Source organism: Trichechus manatus, unplaced genomic scaffold (assembly GCF_000243295.1).
Source record: "Trichechus manatus latirostris isolate Lorelei unplaced genomic scaffold, TriManLat1.0 scaffold00029, whole genome shotgun sequence".
Lineage (NCBI taxonomy): Eukaryota > Metazoa > Chordata > Mammalia > Sirenia > Trichechidae > Trichechus > Trichechus manatus.
In genome coordinates this window covers 2,333,789-2,349,345 of record NW_004443965.1, presented here as the reverse complement: position 1 = coordinate 2,349,345, position 15,557 = coordinate 2,333,789, and the positions used below count along the sequence as shown (strand labels likewise).

Below are 15,557 nucleotides of genomic sequence, written 5' to 3'. Positions count from 1 at the left end.
GAAATGTGAAACATAACTGTCATTTCTAGATGGCCTTATGGTACAAATAACTCCAGAGACCATGAATGGCTTACGGCTAGCTCTACGAGAGCAAAAAGACTTTAAAATTACATGTGGGAAAGTTGATGCAGTAGACCTGAGAGAATACGTGGATATCTGCTGGGTAGATTCCGAAGAGAAAGAAAACAAAGGGTAGGATTTTTTTTTTTTTAATTACTAAATATAATAAATTTGATTGAAGGGCAGGATAAAAACATCCTATTAATAAAATTGTTTTATAAATGAAGTTGGAATTATACCATTAATTTAAATGGCTACATACCAATTAATGAACGTAGTCTGTTCTTTTCATACATGTGTCTTAAGCAGCCTCATTTGTATTTTTTGGTAAGGATGCTGTAAATTATTAAAGGGTGGTCAATTTGAGAGGTGGCTAAGGATAAAAAGATCCATTTTGTAGCAGTGTGGGCTTGATGCCAGGGCTGAAAAAGGCAAGATGCTTTTTTTTGTCATGTGTACTTATTTTTGTGCAAGTAAGTACAGGACTCCCTTTGGATGGTTATTCTGCATTATATTGATTCACTGTAAATACAAACAAGTGAATTTATTAATAAATACATTAGAAGCCTTACAGAATGTTACTGCCATTCCTTCCTCTTTTCAGTTACCCATTTTCTTTCTTTTTTGGAGATTGGCTAAGGGGTCTGGAGCAAAGAAAGAAGAAGAGGGCTAATGCTGAAGGATTCTAAAATAAAATTTTGGAATTCATGAGACAGTTTTTCTGTTAAGACTATTTAACGTGTTTTAAACCTCAGGTCTGGATTGGTCACATGAGAAAGTAGATAAAATTCATTCATGAACAAAAAAGATGACTACACAATCAAGAAATCTTGGTAAATGGGTGTGAGCTACGGACTAAATTATTTTGTGTACAATTGAGATACCTTGTTGCTTTAAATTTATAGCTGTTATAAATTTTCTCCTCATTCCATTTGTTTAAATCTAATAATTCATTCAATAGAAAGCATTGGGGCACTAATGGAGCCCTAGTGGTACAGTGGTTAAGAGCTCAGCTGCTAACCAAAAGGTCAGCAGTTTGAATCCACCAGCCACTCCTTGCAAACCCTGTCAGGCAGTTCTACTCTATCATATGGGGTTGCTATGAGTCGGAATTGACTTGATGGCAGTGGGTTTGGTTTTGGTTTGGTGGCAGTAATAATTCTGTTGTATTATGTTTTATTCTGTAGTGTTATAAGTTCAGTGGATGGAAGATCATTACAAGGATTTCTCAGTGAAAAAGTAAAACTGGAAACAGATTTTGAAACTGATGAGAAGATTGTAAAGTGTACGGAGGTAAGTGAGAAAGAGGATTCTCCCTTTGATGTTGTTTTGTTTTTTTAATTTGGAAATTTCCCATTACTCACCCTCTGGATATTTAAGTGCCGCGTATTACACTTTTTACATTCCACATTGAGACACACACATATTGCCACACCAGACTACCTTTTATACACCAGATTTGCATTTCCATTGTATAATTTCAGCCTATTATATGAGAGTACTGCCTGCCAACCAGCAGTTTAGTTTTGGCAGTTTATTTTTGACCATGTCTCATTTGACCTTTTTGTTTTGCTCTTATTTTCCAATAAAAAGTTGGAACGTACGAAAATGCTTTTCGTATGTGAACGCTGATTATAAATTGATGTAAATAAAATACTTACTGTGAGCTTTTTTTAGGAGCAATATTGAGTCATGGTAAACCTTATTCTCACCTGATTCCTCTTTAGATCATTGACTACGATGGGAAGCTATACACCATTATTTCATTGTTTGATGTTAACTTCATATGGACGTCCTTATAAGAAGGTGCTCTTAGAGGCTGGACTCATTAGTATTCTTCTCTAAGCTGGATTTTTTGCTACATATTGACTCTAGGCAAAAAAGCTAAACCATTCCCATATTCCATAAACTGTGGTTTAAAGTTTTTATGGTTTACATTGGGCAGTAGATACAGAATGCTCTTCACTAGTGAATTTCATGGTACTAACATTGGAATTTTATTAATAAAGTTGAACTGAAAGCAGCAATTGTATGTTTTTAGTCTTAATCATGACTTGTTCCCTAATTAAATACATTTCAGGTATTCTACTTTCTAAAGGACCAGGACTTATCTATTTCAGCAACTCGTTACCAGTTTGCAAAAGAAATTGCCATGGCTTGTTGTGCTGCACTGTGCCCTCATCTGAAAACTCTAAAGGGTAATGGGATGAATAAAATTGGACTCAGAGTTTCCATTGACACTGATATGGTGAGGCATGTTTTTGTGGTGTATTTTAAAATAAATGTACGTTAAAATGATACCAGAGAGGGTGGTAACAATCAAAAGTTTTTTCTTTTTCCTTTTATTTTGGGGTGAAAGAAAGGAGCTAAATTTGGTTGAGTATCTACTGTATACTACATATTTCACATACATTCTCTTTTTTAATCTCAACAACAGGAGTTAGCAGACTTTTTGGTAAAGAACCGGACAGTAAAGTTTTTTACGTGCTGTGGGCCACCTGATTTCTGTCATAGCTATTCACTTCTGCCACTGTAGTGCCAAAGCAACCACACGTATGTAAACATGTATGAAACAAATGAGTGTGGCTGGTTCCAGTGAAACTCTTATTTACAAAAACAGGTATCAGGCTACATTTGGCCCACAGGGCATAGTTTACCACCTCCTGCTCCACAACAATCCTGCCTGTTTTTTTTTTTTAATTAATCTGACTAGATTCTGTATTCACATGATTTAAAGTTACAAAGTCTAAATGTATATACATAACATCCCCAGAGAGCTACATTCACACTGTATTCTATGTAATTGATGGCCCCCAGAGGTACGAACTACCGTCTGCAATGTAAATGGTATCCATTTAGTTGTCTAAGGCAGCAGTCCTAGAAAGATCTCCCTTCTACTCTTGCTCACAATCTTAGTCAGGCAATCAGTTTACTCATTTCTTGTGTATTCTTTTTCCAAGGAAGCACCTGATAATTGTTATGTGAATAAGCACTGCTAATATTTCCATTTTAGTCAAATGTATTCAAATGTAATTTCACACCAACCTGAAGATTAAATGCAACAACAAATTTGAAATATTTTTAAGTGGAATTTTTTTTAGTACTGTGAGGTTTTTATTTAAGTCATATTAGTCACTATTCAATGCCTTGACCCTTTAATGTGTTTCTGTGTTCATAGAGAGGAAACCTAAAGTATGAACTAGTAACAATTTTGTTTTTATTTTTATGATATCCATGGGAGGGCAAGTTATAATTTATGTAGTAGATGGATAAAATAAATGTAGGAGAATGAAGAACATTTATACATAAAATATCAAGTGTTTTATTAACAATGCTTACTTAAACTGAATGATACTTTTAAAATATTTTAGTTATTTTTTTATTCATCTGCTGAGGAAAACAAGATTGCTTATCTTTAAGGATCAACCAAAAATTTTTCTTTTTTTTTTTCAGGTTGAATTTCAGGCAGGATCTGAAGGTCATCTTCTTCCTCAGCATTATCTAAATGATCTTGATAGTGCTTTGATCCCTGTGATCCATGGTGGGACCTCCAACTCTACTAGTTTACCATTAGAAATAGAATTAGTATTTTTCATTATAGAAAATCTTTTTTAGTGGTAGGATGTGTCATATTAAATATTATGAAGTGATTACTCTGGAACTAAAACTGAAGTGCTTTGCACTAAATATTTACACTAAAAGCAGATATGTTTGATATTTGAAACACGTAAGCTTTGCTTTTTAGGCAGGAATCGTCTTTTTAAATCATTAGCACAACATTTAAAACTCTAAAAATTGAAAGGATTCAGTTTTTGAAGTTTTACACTTAATACAAGTACTAAAAAATGAGAACTTCTGTCTAAGAAATTTGTGGCATTTACTGTGTCATTAAGTGCTAAGCCAAAGTATCGCACTTAGGTATACCTCTATGCCAATAACGGTTTTAATGAAGGTTATTTTCGGATGTAACCTTGTGAAGGAAATGTCAGTTTTCTGTATATGCTAGTTAGATTGCTGGCTTCTAAAGTCTGTTAGAAACACACTGCAATGGCACAGGCCAGTTCTCAGAGCATAGGCTTAAATGATAATTCTTTGAATAAATCAGATAACTTACTTGTGTAATTGGAGTGGAGATCTACCTCCATGATTAGATAAACTCTGGTTGTTTGGATTAAAATCAGAATTTTGCCTTTTTTCTTCTCAAATTATTATATATATATATATGTTTATGTTTTTTCTTGATTAAATGGGTATACTTTAAAAAATTGTGGGTGCTTTAGGACCTTGGGCTTCTATATTTAACTGTATTGTTTTTATAGAAAGAACATATGATTTGTTATGTGTTTTGTAAATCTTTAATAATTTATAAGTAGGTGGTATTTTTCTACTACAGTGCATTATTTTCCCTACTTTCCTTCTGAAGTATACCACTGTGTTTACCACTAGCAAGAGTGAGTGACAACAGGCCAGATGATCCTTGAAGTAGTCATTATGTAGCAATAAATGAAGCAGTGAAGCAAGCTTTCTTTTACTTCCACTTTAATCCTTAGAATTTTCTTGGCAACTCTGCATATTTTCATGGATACCAGTGTATTAAGTATAAATTCTAATTAACTAATTACTTTTGCATATTTAGATTCTTTGTATGGTAGTTATTTTTGATAATGGAATATTAACATAAATTAAACTCTGTGTATCTGAAGGACACATGAAACTTGTGCTTGAGTTACAGAGGTCCTTTGACCCTCATCAAGTTTCAGAGACGGTTACAGAGCTTTCCTCTTTACTTCAAACAGCAAAACAAAACAAAAGTCTGTTGTGTTAAAGAAAAAAAAAGTAAAGGGCATATTTTAGTTAGTCCTGTCATTTAAGTTATATAAAACTATCATTATTTTGATGCTTTTTTTATTACGTGGAATATATATATATGTTTTTGTATCAAAAACACTCCTTGTATATCTCAAGAAAAAAAGAAACTACAATAATTAGCCCCATTTTAAGAAAAATACTTGTGAAGCATCTCAAGTTGAAGACAATGTCAAGGTTATAACTCAGGATCTGAGGTCTCAGGTTAGAAGAGACTGAGGATTTTAATCAGTTTGGGCATATGGTTCCTACTGAAATCACATACATCTGTAGTACTAGCCAAAGAGACACAGGGTGGAGAGGAGTATCAGTATATCATAAACGATATAAAATGTTGCAGGTACTAACTTGTGAAATTTATTGAAATGCTATAAGATAAAAAGAATGAAATTCAATTTGTGTATTTTTTATAAAGTTTTTATTTTGCAGTATAATTAATTGCACAATCTGTGAATACTGAATTTACCTTAAAATTATTAAATGGTGGAGGGTTCTCTCCATGGTAGGATAGTCTTAGGATATTTTGCTTTCATAGTCTCTACCTCCAATAAAAATTGGAATTATGTGCCTGAAGTTTATAGTCACATTTTAAAATACTCTGTGTAGATCTGTTTTTCTGAATTTATTTCTTATTTGGTCACGTTCTTCACACTGGCACTTAATTTGAAATTTAAGATTTTTTAAAGGTAAAGAGGTAGAATGAGTCTTTGTTTTCAGTCTGCAATGATATCTTTTTGGTCTTCCCTTTCTCTGAATTTTGAAATATGAAGTAAAATCTGGCCCATTTGTTTTATGCAGCCATCCCACAAACTGTGTGTGTGTCTGGATACTGTATACTTACTATGTGCACAGCACTTTATAACACTCTTTTGGTTGAAAAATGAATAAAATAGTTCTTAAGCTGAATGTGTGGAACAGATAATTATCATCTATAGTAAAACCTGTGAAAGCCAGAAACTGTAAAGGCGGAAATCTGTCCAGAAGGAAAACTCAAATATTTTCCACTAAAAGGAGCAATGTCAAAGGCAGAAAACTTACTAGACCCAAAAAACAAGGCAGTCCTGTTGAGTTCTGGCTCTCACAGGTTTCACTGTAGTAAAAGTAACTGCTGTAATAGAGATAAGAATTTCACTAGGTGATTGGAAAACAACCCAGGAGGATAACCATACCAATAGCAAGAAGGCAGTGTGAGAACCTGTTAGAAAGTCAGCATTAAACTTGTCTAGGAAAAAACACAAGAGTTGAAAAATGGAAAAATAAGTAATATGTAGAAAGACTGAACTTTCTCTTTAAAAGGAGTCTACTTTAAACCAGTCTTCTATGTTACCTGAATATCTCACCTTATAATTCAATCATGAAAGTAGTAGCCTGATTGTGGTGTCTCAGTTGCCCAAATTATAGCAGCAAAACTTAGGTATTGTTTATTAAATAAAGAATACAACTTTTTTTAATAGTGAGCACAACTTTAATAATATGGCTCAAATTTTAGGAGAAAACATTTTGAAATAAACCTCCAGTCATTCTATGTCTTAATTTTTTTCTTTGTGGTTTTTAAAAATTTCATATATGTGTTAGATACAAATAGTTCAAAATTCAAAACCAGTTATTAAGTTTTTCAGTGTAAGTTTTGCTGTAGGTATCTATCTCCTTTTTAATTCTCCAACTTCAATAGGTAATTTTTTTTATTAGTTTCTTACATATCTTCCCAATGTTTGGGTACAGTAGCAATACCTACAAATATATATTTTTATCCACCCCCCCATTTCTTGCACAAAATGTAGTATTCTTTATACACCAAAGAACACAATTTCACTTCCTCAGGTTCTTTGGCTTATGTGGTTTATATTTAGGATCTTAAAGGATTCATTGCTTCTGCCAAACCACTTTAACTCAGTGATTAATAAAAGCATCTTAATTGCAGAAAGGCAAGAAGAAAACCTGTTATTGGAATTATAACCATATGTTTCAGTAGGAAACTATTGTTTTCATAACAAAAATTTTATTACTAAAATAACTGCAAGGTTATTTTTATTTGCACCATATTTTAAAATTTTATTTTTTCCTACTAGACACTAAGCCTTGCCAAATAAATTTTATCTTTTACTACTTAATTGATACAGTATTTTTTTTTACTTCAGATTTTTAGTAGTTTTTAATCTTGTTCTTTGTATCTCCTGTTTTGGATTTTGTGTGGCATGCTTTGAAGTTTAATATTTAACACCTTTTGGGAAACATTGTTTATATTTACATTGATACAATTACAACCATATTTTTATGCTTTTTACAGATGAAGAAATAGAGTTAATTCATGTTCTTTATCATAAACCTCTGGATATAATAAAGGTTTTGAATTTTTGGTAAAATAAGGTTTAAGGTAGCCAAGATGGCCCTCAACTATCTCCACCTCCAGGTATTCACAGCCTTGTGTAGTTCCCTTCCATATTGTACCAGTATTGGTCTTTGTGACCAGTAGAATCTGGCACAAGTGGGGATGTCACTTCTGAGATTAGGTTATAAAAGACTGGTTTCCATGTTTGGTGCAGTGTCTGTAGAATCACTCGCTTTGGGAAAACAAGCTGCCATGGCGTGAGCAGTCCTCTACTTGAGGAACTGAAGCCTCCTGCCATCAGCCACATGAGTGAATCTTCCAGCTCCAGTCAAGCCTTCAGATTTGAGCCCCAGGCCAGCAGCTTGACTGCAACCTTATGTGAACCACCCAACTAAGCTAATCTCAGATTACTGACCCTCAGAAACCATGTGAAATAATGTCTATTTTGTTAAGCTGCTAAGTATTGAGGTCATTTGTTACATGCAGCAACTATTATTAGATAACTACACCTTTAAGCAGCCCTAAGTAAAGAGTGCTAAAATGATTAATTGTTCAGGCAATTAAACGTTTCTGTCTACATTTATAGATTCCCTGCTACATGTAGTATGTGCCAAGTACAGAAAATACCAAGAGAAAAGGTAGGGTTTGGTCATGTAGAAACAAAGATGCAGTTGTGGGAAATTTCCTATTTCTGGTAATTGTATGCTAAGATATTCAGACCCATGCACCTGCTGAAAGAACCAACACTGCTTAAAATAGAAAAATCATCTTAAAAAACCAAAAAAGATTTTAAGACAATAAGGAATATCCACTCCAAAAATAAAGAGAAATTAAGTGAGCACAGGGCCCTATTTTGACAACCTTATGGGGCAGAGAGACAGAAATCAAAGTTCACAAGGTGGTGAATCTAACAGGAGACCACTCTACCTCCAAAACATTTCACCTTTAGGCTGAGGATAAACCAGGGTGTAGTCCTGGCAATGATGTGGGGAGGCTAAAGCCCTGGCTTTCCAGCCAGAACACCAGGAAGGGGGAATCTGGAAACCAGAGAGTGTGGGAGTATCACAGGAGGGAACTGAAGGGGGGAAAAAAAAAGCCATTGAGTTGATTCCAACTCATGGGGACCCCGTGTGTGTTAGAGTTGTGTTCTATAGGGTTTTCAACAGCTGATTTTTCAGTAGATTGCCAGGCCTGAACTGAAGAAAGGGAACTTTTTAATCTGTGTGTTAAGTCTGGGTTCACTTGAAATCTGTACGTGTATGAGACTGACTAGAATCAGCACAGCAAAGGTTTTGAACACTGGAGTGTAGACCACCATCTGCTTTTCAGCTTTGATTTATTTTTGTGACTTCCCTATCTGGGTTGATATCTGGTTGCTGTCTCCTGTGTTCTAGTCTTGGGTTGCTACCTGATGTTATTGATTTTCTAACGGAGGACTCCCTTTAGTATTTCTTGTAATTTTGGTTTGGTACCACCTGCTTTTTAGACTGGCCTCTGGGTGGCATACAACTGGGGGAGACCAGAATGGCACTAAAAGGCTTTGAAAACCAAATTAATATTGGAAACAGCCCACGGAAAGCTGGCCAGGATGTGTGGTCTGATCCTAACTGGATTGACTACCTGCTAAAACAAAACCACACCAAACCCAAGATTCTTCTGAAGATTTAGATCTGACCCAGAAGCAATCCAAAGTTACTCAAGATATAAAGAACTAGGAAAATTTAAACTTTCAAGAGAAAAGACAGAAACCCGAGGCTACCCAATTGTTGGAATTAATCAGAAAAAGACTTAAAATTAGCTATTTTAACCATGCTCCAAAAAGCAAGGCAAACACTCTTGGATGGAAAGGTAGAAGTTCTCAACAAAAAAATAGAAGTTATTTTAAAAAAGCAAATTTTAAAACGTAAATAAATTCACTGGTCTCAATAGGGAAAAAACTGCTTTGGGGACCTGTGGGATAATATTTTTAAAAAATCTAATATTTGTGTCATATGAGCCCCAAAAGGAGAGAAGAAAGATGGAAGAAAAACAAAATCTGAAGAAAAATAGCTGATAAAAGATTTTGGTTGAAGACAAACTTACATATGTGTACATAAAATTACATTTAAAGCAAGTCTACTGGCACTCAAAAGTAGAGAAAATAGTATGATGGGCCTCATATATCCATCATGCTTCAATACTTAGATTCAATAATTTTCAAGATTTCCCACTTCAGCTACTATTTGTTTGCTAAAGTATTTTAAAGCAAATCTCAGACATCATCATTTCATGCCACATCAGTATGCAACTCTAAAAAAAGGACAGTGAATATTAACTGAGTCAGTAGAATCTATGAAAATATTGAATTAATACTGCAATCAGCAGGCCATAAAAACTTCTGTATTGCAACTGATACCATTAGGACAGTGAAAAGACAATCCATAGGAGAAAATATTTGTAAATCATATATCTGTTAAGAGACTTACAATCAGACTATATCTAAAGAACTCTTAGAACTCAATGACAACAAAAATATAAATAACCCAATTTAAAAATTTGTAAAGGATTTGAATAGACATTTCTCTAAAGAAGATATACAAATGGCCAATAAGCACATGAAATGATCAATAGCATTAGTCATTAGGGAAATGCAAATCAAGACTACAATGAGAGACCACGTACCCACTTGTTAGGTGCCATCACATTGGTTCCGAATCATACTGACCCTGTGTACAACAGAATGAAACAATGCCTGGTCCTGCACCATCCCCACAATTGTTTGAGCCCATTGTTGCAGCCAGTGTGTCAATCCATCTTGTCGAGGGTCTGCCTCTTTCACTGACCCTCTACCAAGCATGATGTCCTTCTCCAGGGACTGATCCCTCCTGATAACATGTCCAAAGTATGTGAGACGAAGTCTCGCCATCCTTCTAAGGAGCATTCTCGCCACACTTCTTACAAAACAGATTTGTTCATTCTTTTGGCGGTCCATGGTATATTCCATACTCTTCACCAACACCATAATTCAAAGGCATCGATTCTTCTTTGGTCTTCCTTATTCAGATTCCAGCTTTTGCATGCATATTAGGCAGTTGAAAACACCATGGCTTGGGTCAGGTGCACCTTTGTCTTCAAGAAGACATCTTTGCTTTTTAACACTTTAAAGAGGTCTTTTGCAGCGTATTTGCCCAATGCAATGCATCGTTTGATTTCCTGACTGCTGCTTCCATGAGTGCTGATTGTGGATCCAAGTAAAATGAAATCCTTGACAACCTCAATCTTTTCTCCATTTATCGTGATGTTGCTTATTGGTCCAGTTCTGAGGATTTTTGTTTTATGTTGAGGTGTAATCCATACTGCGGCTGTGGTCTTTGATCTTCATCAGTAAGTGCTTCAAGTCCTCTTCACTTTCAGCATGCAAGGTTGTGTTATCTGCATGATGCAGATTGTCTTCCTCCAATCTTAATGCTGCCTTCTTCCTCATATAGTCCAGCTTCTCAGATTATTTGCTCAGCATACAGTTTGAATAGGTATGGTGAAAGGATACAGCTCTTGACTTTAAACCACGCTGTATCCCCTAATTCTGTTGGAACAACTGCCTCTTGGTAGTAGTCAACCATAAAAATGAATGAAGTACTGATAAATGCTACAACATGGATAAACCTTGAAAACATTATGCTAAGTGAAAGAAGCCACTCACAAAAGATCACATATTGCATGATTCCATTTATACGTAATGTCCAGAATAGACAAATCCATACAAAAGTAGATTAGTGGTCGCCTAGGACTAAGGGAATTGGAAGGAGGGGTGACAGTTAAGGGATTTAGTGTTTCTTTTTAGGGTGATGAAAATGTTCTAAAGTTGATTTAGTGATGGTTGCCAAACTATGAATACGTTAAAACCCATTAAAGTGTACGCTGTAAATTGGTGACTTGTATATCTCAATAAGGCTATTGAATAAAAGGCCAACGGAGTCCTTAAAATTTAGCGGTTTATCAAATTTAAGAAATCCTTTTGATTGGGCTAGAGAACATCTAGAGAAGATGGAGGAATGATTGAGGATAGCTTAAAATAATTACAACTCATGTCTGGAAAGATTTAAGCATATTAAAATCTGAAGGATTGGGTGAGAGGCTACCATTTGTGTTTTGTGTTAGGTGATGTGCCCTTACGTTAGTTTTACGACGGAGTGAGTTACCTTAGAATTACAGAAGTAGAAAATGACAGAGCCAAGTTGCTAATTCAAATGAGCTTAAATCCAAAGGCACTTTTTCCTGTACCAGCTTGGCTTCCCTATGGAAAGAGTTGAGGAGGGCAAGGAAAGCAGCGAGTGGGAGAATCAAGTTGCTGGGAGTGTTTTATGAGTGAAAACCGGGTAGACAGAGGACGAGAGAGAACTTCAAGTTATTAGTTCTGTATCCTTGTGCAGGAACATTCATTTCTGTGGAGTTATGATGTTGTGTCTTAAGATGTTAATAAAAAAAAAATATACCCAGCTTTGTTAGGAAATTAGTCCCCCACACCAGCAACTGCTTTGAAACTTGGGGCTTCGTCTTATGCCGTCCTCCTTAATGTGGTATTCTTCAGAAGGCTGAAAAGTCCACTTTCCTTGCTTTTTTCTTCTGATTACCTTATGGGGCAGTTCTACTCTGTCACACGGGTTCCCTATGAGTCGAAATGGACTCCACGACACCTAACGACGACAGCAACAACACTCTAAAAAGAGCAATTCGCTCTACTAGAATCGCGGACGCCAGCTGCGCAGACAGCGCGCCAGCCAAACTCTAGCCACAGCCTCTGCGCTTGCGCACCGCTTCCGCCTCCGCCTCCGCCTCCGAAGCGCGCGCCCTGGTGGTCGCCAGAGGCTGTCACTCTGCCCAGAACCTGTCGCTTGTTCAGTCGGCACCTGTGACCTGTCAGCGACGGCGCCAACCGCTCAGCGTCTGCGCGAACTGCGGTATCGGTCACCATGGCAGCAACCGCTGGAAGCCTGGGTAAGCGCAAGTGCCGGTGGCCTTGCTGCCCGGGACCCGGCTCCGCGGAGGCCGCGGCGCGGGTGTTCTCGGCACGAGCCGGCGGAAAAAAAAAAGCGCTTGGATCGCAGCCCCGCCCTTTCTCGGGCCTCCTGCCCCCAGGTGGGGGCGCTCTGAGAGACTCCTCCGTCGGTACCCACCCGGCGGCCCTCCTCTTGCTGGGACCTGGTTGCTGAGCGGCGTCCGGCGACTGGAGATGGACCCGGGTCCACGAGCTCGGCGCGCGTCCACCGTCGACTGGGCGAGAACCTTGGTTCCCGGGGTGGGCGTTAAGGGAAAAGCATTTGGAAAGGCGAAGAATGGCAGGAATATTGCTTTTAGAGGTCTTGGTTGGAATAAAAGGAAGGTGCCACTAGCTCAAATCATTATTTCAACAGACCAAATGGTCTTTGGGAATTGGGCAAGGTTGGGATATGCAGACGAAACAGTGTGGCTGGGCATTGTTCCAGCGCCTCGTTGCACAACCTTCGGAAGCTGGTAGTAAGTGTGTCTGTTGTTTGAGCTCTGGAATCAGAGGTGTTTTAAGCCGTGCTTGTACAGTTCTCCGGAAGGTTACAGTATCTTTTACGTAAACAGTAATCGCGTTAGCTTTGGTGATGCATTTTTTTTTCCCTAAATTTAAAATTTTTCCTGATTGTAAACATAACACATGCACGTGATAGAACGTTAATAAAATATACTGAAGTAGGAAAAAAATTCTTCAGAATGCCAATACTCAGAGGCACCACTGGTAACTTTTCGGTATATTTTCTAACAATCCTGACTTTTAAGAAAATATAGTTAAGATTACAGTAAATATGCATTTTTAAAATCCTGAATCGCCTCATAACATAACATCCCATGTCAGAAAAGGTTTTTTACAAACATATTTTTCAATGATTGAAATGTATTTCATCATACAGATATACTATAATTTGCTTAACCTGTTTCCTAATCTTGGGTATTTATCAGTTGTTTCTTATTTTTCTTCTTACTAGAACTAATGCTGTGATGAACATCTTTGCATTGTTCTTCCTTATTTCTGATCTTTTTCTTTTTTTTTTTTTTTTTTAAACCTTGGGCTGAATTCCTGTGGCAGGAATTGCTAGATCAAAGGATGTGAACGTTTCTAAGGCTTATGCTAAACCTCCAAGGAACATTCTATTCAGACCAGAGCTTTCCATTTTTAAACCTAGGTCTCTTTTTCTTATATCTCAGTATAAATCCATGTAATGCCAAGTTTTACTTAAAAAAAAAAAAATCTAAATCTGGGACAAAGCTCCTACTCTAAAGACTTTCACATTCTAATTACCAGGCTGCATGAATATAGGCTCTCTTCTGAATTGATGCAGGGTTTACAAAAGCTGAATATAAATGTGCTTAGGTGAAAAATGTTCCAGATCAGTTCTGTTTTTATTCTCATGTTATTGGTGAGACTAATTCTTTACTTGATTTTTCCATTATATGAATCATTTTCTCCTGCTTAACTTTTTAAAAAATAAGTAATACATTCTCAACATAAAGAAATTCAAAAGGCACAGTAGAATTTATAGTAAAAAAATTCATCCACTCTCCCAGCCAATCAGTTCTTCTCCACACTGGCATCCACTGTTACTAGTTTTTGTGCATCCTTTCAGTTATTTTATGTATATATCACCATATATCTCTTCTTTGCCTTTTTTTTTTTTTCCTCACACATAAGGTACCTGTGTTAGTATTTTATGGCCTCACTAACAAATTACCACAAACTTGGTGGCTTAGAATAACACAAATTTATTGTCTTACAGTTCTGGAGGTCAGAAATCTCAATGGGTCTCACTGGGCTAAAATCAAGGTGTCGGTAGGGCTGCATTCCTTCTGGAGGCTCTCGGAGAGAGTCTGTTTTCTTGCCGTCTTCAGCCTCTAGAGGCTGACCACATTCCTTGGCTGGTGGCCCCTTTCTCTGTGTTTAAAGCCAGCAGTGGCCAGTTGAGGCTTCTCACACTGCATTACTCTGACACTGACTCTACTGCTTCCTCTTTTCACTCATAAAGACCCTCGTGATTACACTGGGCCCACCTGGATAATATAGGATAGTCTCTCCATCTCATAGTTAGCTGATTAGCAACCTTAATTCCATCTGCAACCTTAATTCCCCCTTACCCTGTAGTATAACATTCACAGGGATTAAGATTGGACTTTTTTTTGGGGGGGGGTATTATTCTTCCTACCACGGTACCTATACGCATTGTTCTCCATTGTTTTTTCTTGTAATTTATTTATTTTGTTGTTCTTCAGAATATACGCAGCAGAATATACACCAATTCAACAATTCCTATATGTACAATTCAGTGACATTGATTCTTCGAGTTCTGCAGCTATTCTCACCCTCCCTTTCTGAGTTGTTCCTCCCCCATTAACATAAACTCACTGCCCCCTAAGGTTCCCATCTAATCTTTTCAAGTTGCTGTTGTCGGTTTGTTCCAATATAGATAGATCTTTAAAAAGCACAATGCTCAAGGCAGACATTCTTTAAGAGTTAAGCTAAACTATTGTTTGGTTTTGGAGCACTGGTGGCACAATGGTTAAGGGCTCAGCTGCTGTGCAGTTCAAATCCACCAGCTGCTCCTTGGAAACCCTATGGGGCAGTTGTAGTCTGTGCTGTAGGGCTGCTTTGAGTTGAAATGACTCAACAGCAATGGGTTGTTGTTTGGTGTTAAGACTTTAGGGGATATTTGTAGTTTAAGGTTTAAAGATTCTCTCAGGGTAATAGTTTCAGGGGTTCATCCAGCCTCCACGGCTCCAGAGAGGCTGGATCCCATAAGAATTTGAAATTGTGTTGTGCGTTTTCCCCTTCTTGATCAGGATTCCTCTATAGAATCTTTGATCAAAATGTTCAGTAATGGTAGCTGGTCACCATCCAGTTCTGGTCTCATGGTAGAGGAGGCATTTGTTCATGGAGGCAGTTACCCACACATTTCATTCATTTTTTTCCCCCATTCCTGACTCTTCTTTCTCTGTTGCTCCAGGTGAATAGAAACCAATCAGTGTGGCTTATATGGCTGCTTGCAAGCTTTTAACACCCCAGGCACTATGAACAAAGTAGGAGGTAGAACAGAACCACTAAACACATTATTAGAGCAGTTAACTGCGATGGCCAATGAAACCATGACCCTAAACCTCTACACCACAGAACCAAATCCCATGAGGTGTTTGGTTGTACATAGGCAGCCTCAGCAGCTACCCACTTTTTTGTTGTTATTGTAAATACATCTATCACACGATTTTTGCCAGTTTCAACTTTTTACAGGTATACAACTTATTGCCAGTA

The 15,557-nt window shown here is 37.1% G+C and overlaps 2 protein-coding genes across 3 annotated transcripts in view; both read left to right on the top strand.

Moving 5' to 3' along the window:
- The window catches only part of ZFYVE16 (zinc finger FYVE-type containing 16), a 47,865-nt gene extending 43,531 nt beyond the window's left edge, over nucleotides 1-4,334 (top strand). Inside the window, exons 16-19 of one of the 2 annotated variants that reach the window (XM_004374461.2) lie at nucleotides 30-192; nucleotides 1,248-1,353; nucleotides 2,141-2,308; nucleotides 3,514-4,334. In XM_004374461.2, coding sequence (XP_004374518.1) covers nucleotides 30-192; nucleotides 1,248-1,353; nucleotides 2,141-2,308; nucleotides 3,514-3,675 — 599 coding nt within the window. In that variant the 3' untranslated portion in view covers nucleotides 3,676-4,334. Of the gene's footprint in view, nucleotides 1-29; nucleotides 193-1,247; nucleotides 1,354-2,140; nucleotides 2,309-3,513 lie in introns of those variants that run through there. The other variant, XM_023729467.1, reaches the window with a different exon arrangement.
- A 6,586-nt stretch (nucleotides 4,335-10,920) lies between these two features.
- FAM151B (family with sequence similarity 151 member B) overlaps nucleotides 10,921-15,557 on the top strand; it is a 69,560-nt gene continuing 64,923 nt past the window's right edge. Inside the window, exon 1 of the mRNA XM_004374460.2 lies at nucleotides 10,921-12,229. Coding sequence (XP_004374517.1) covers nucleotides 12,205-12,229 — 25 coding nt within the window. The 5' untranslated portion in view covers nucleotides 10,921-12,204. The remainder of the gene's footprint in view (nucleotides 12,230-15,557) is intronic.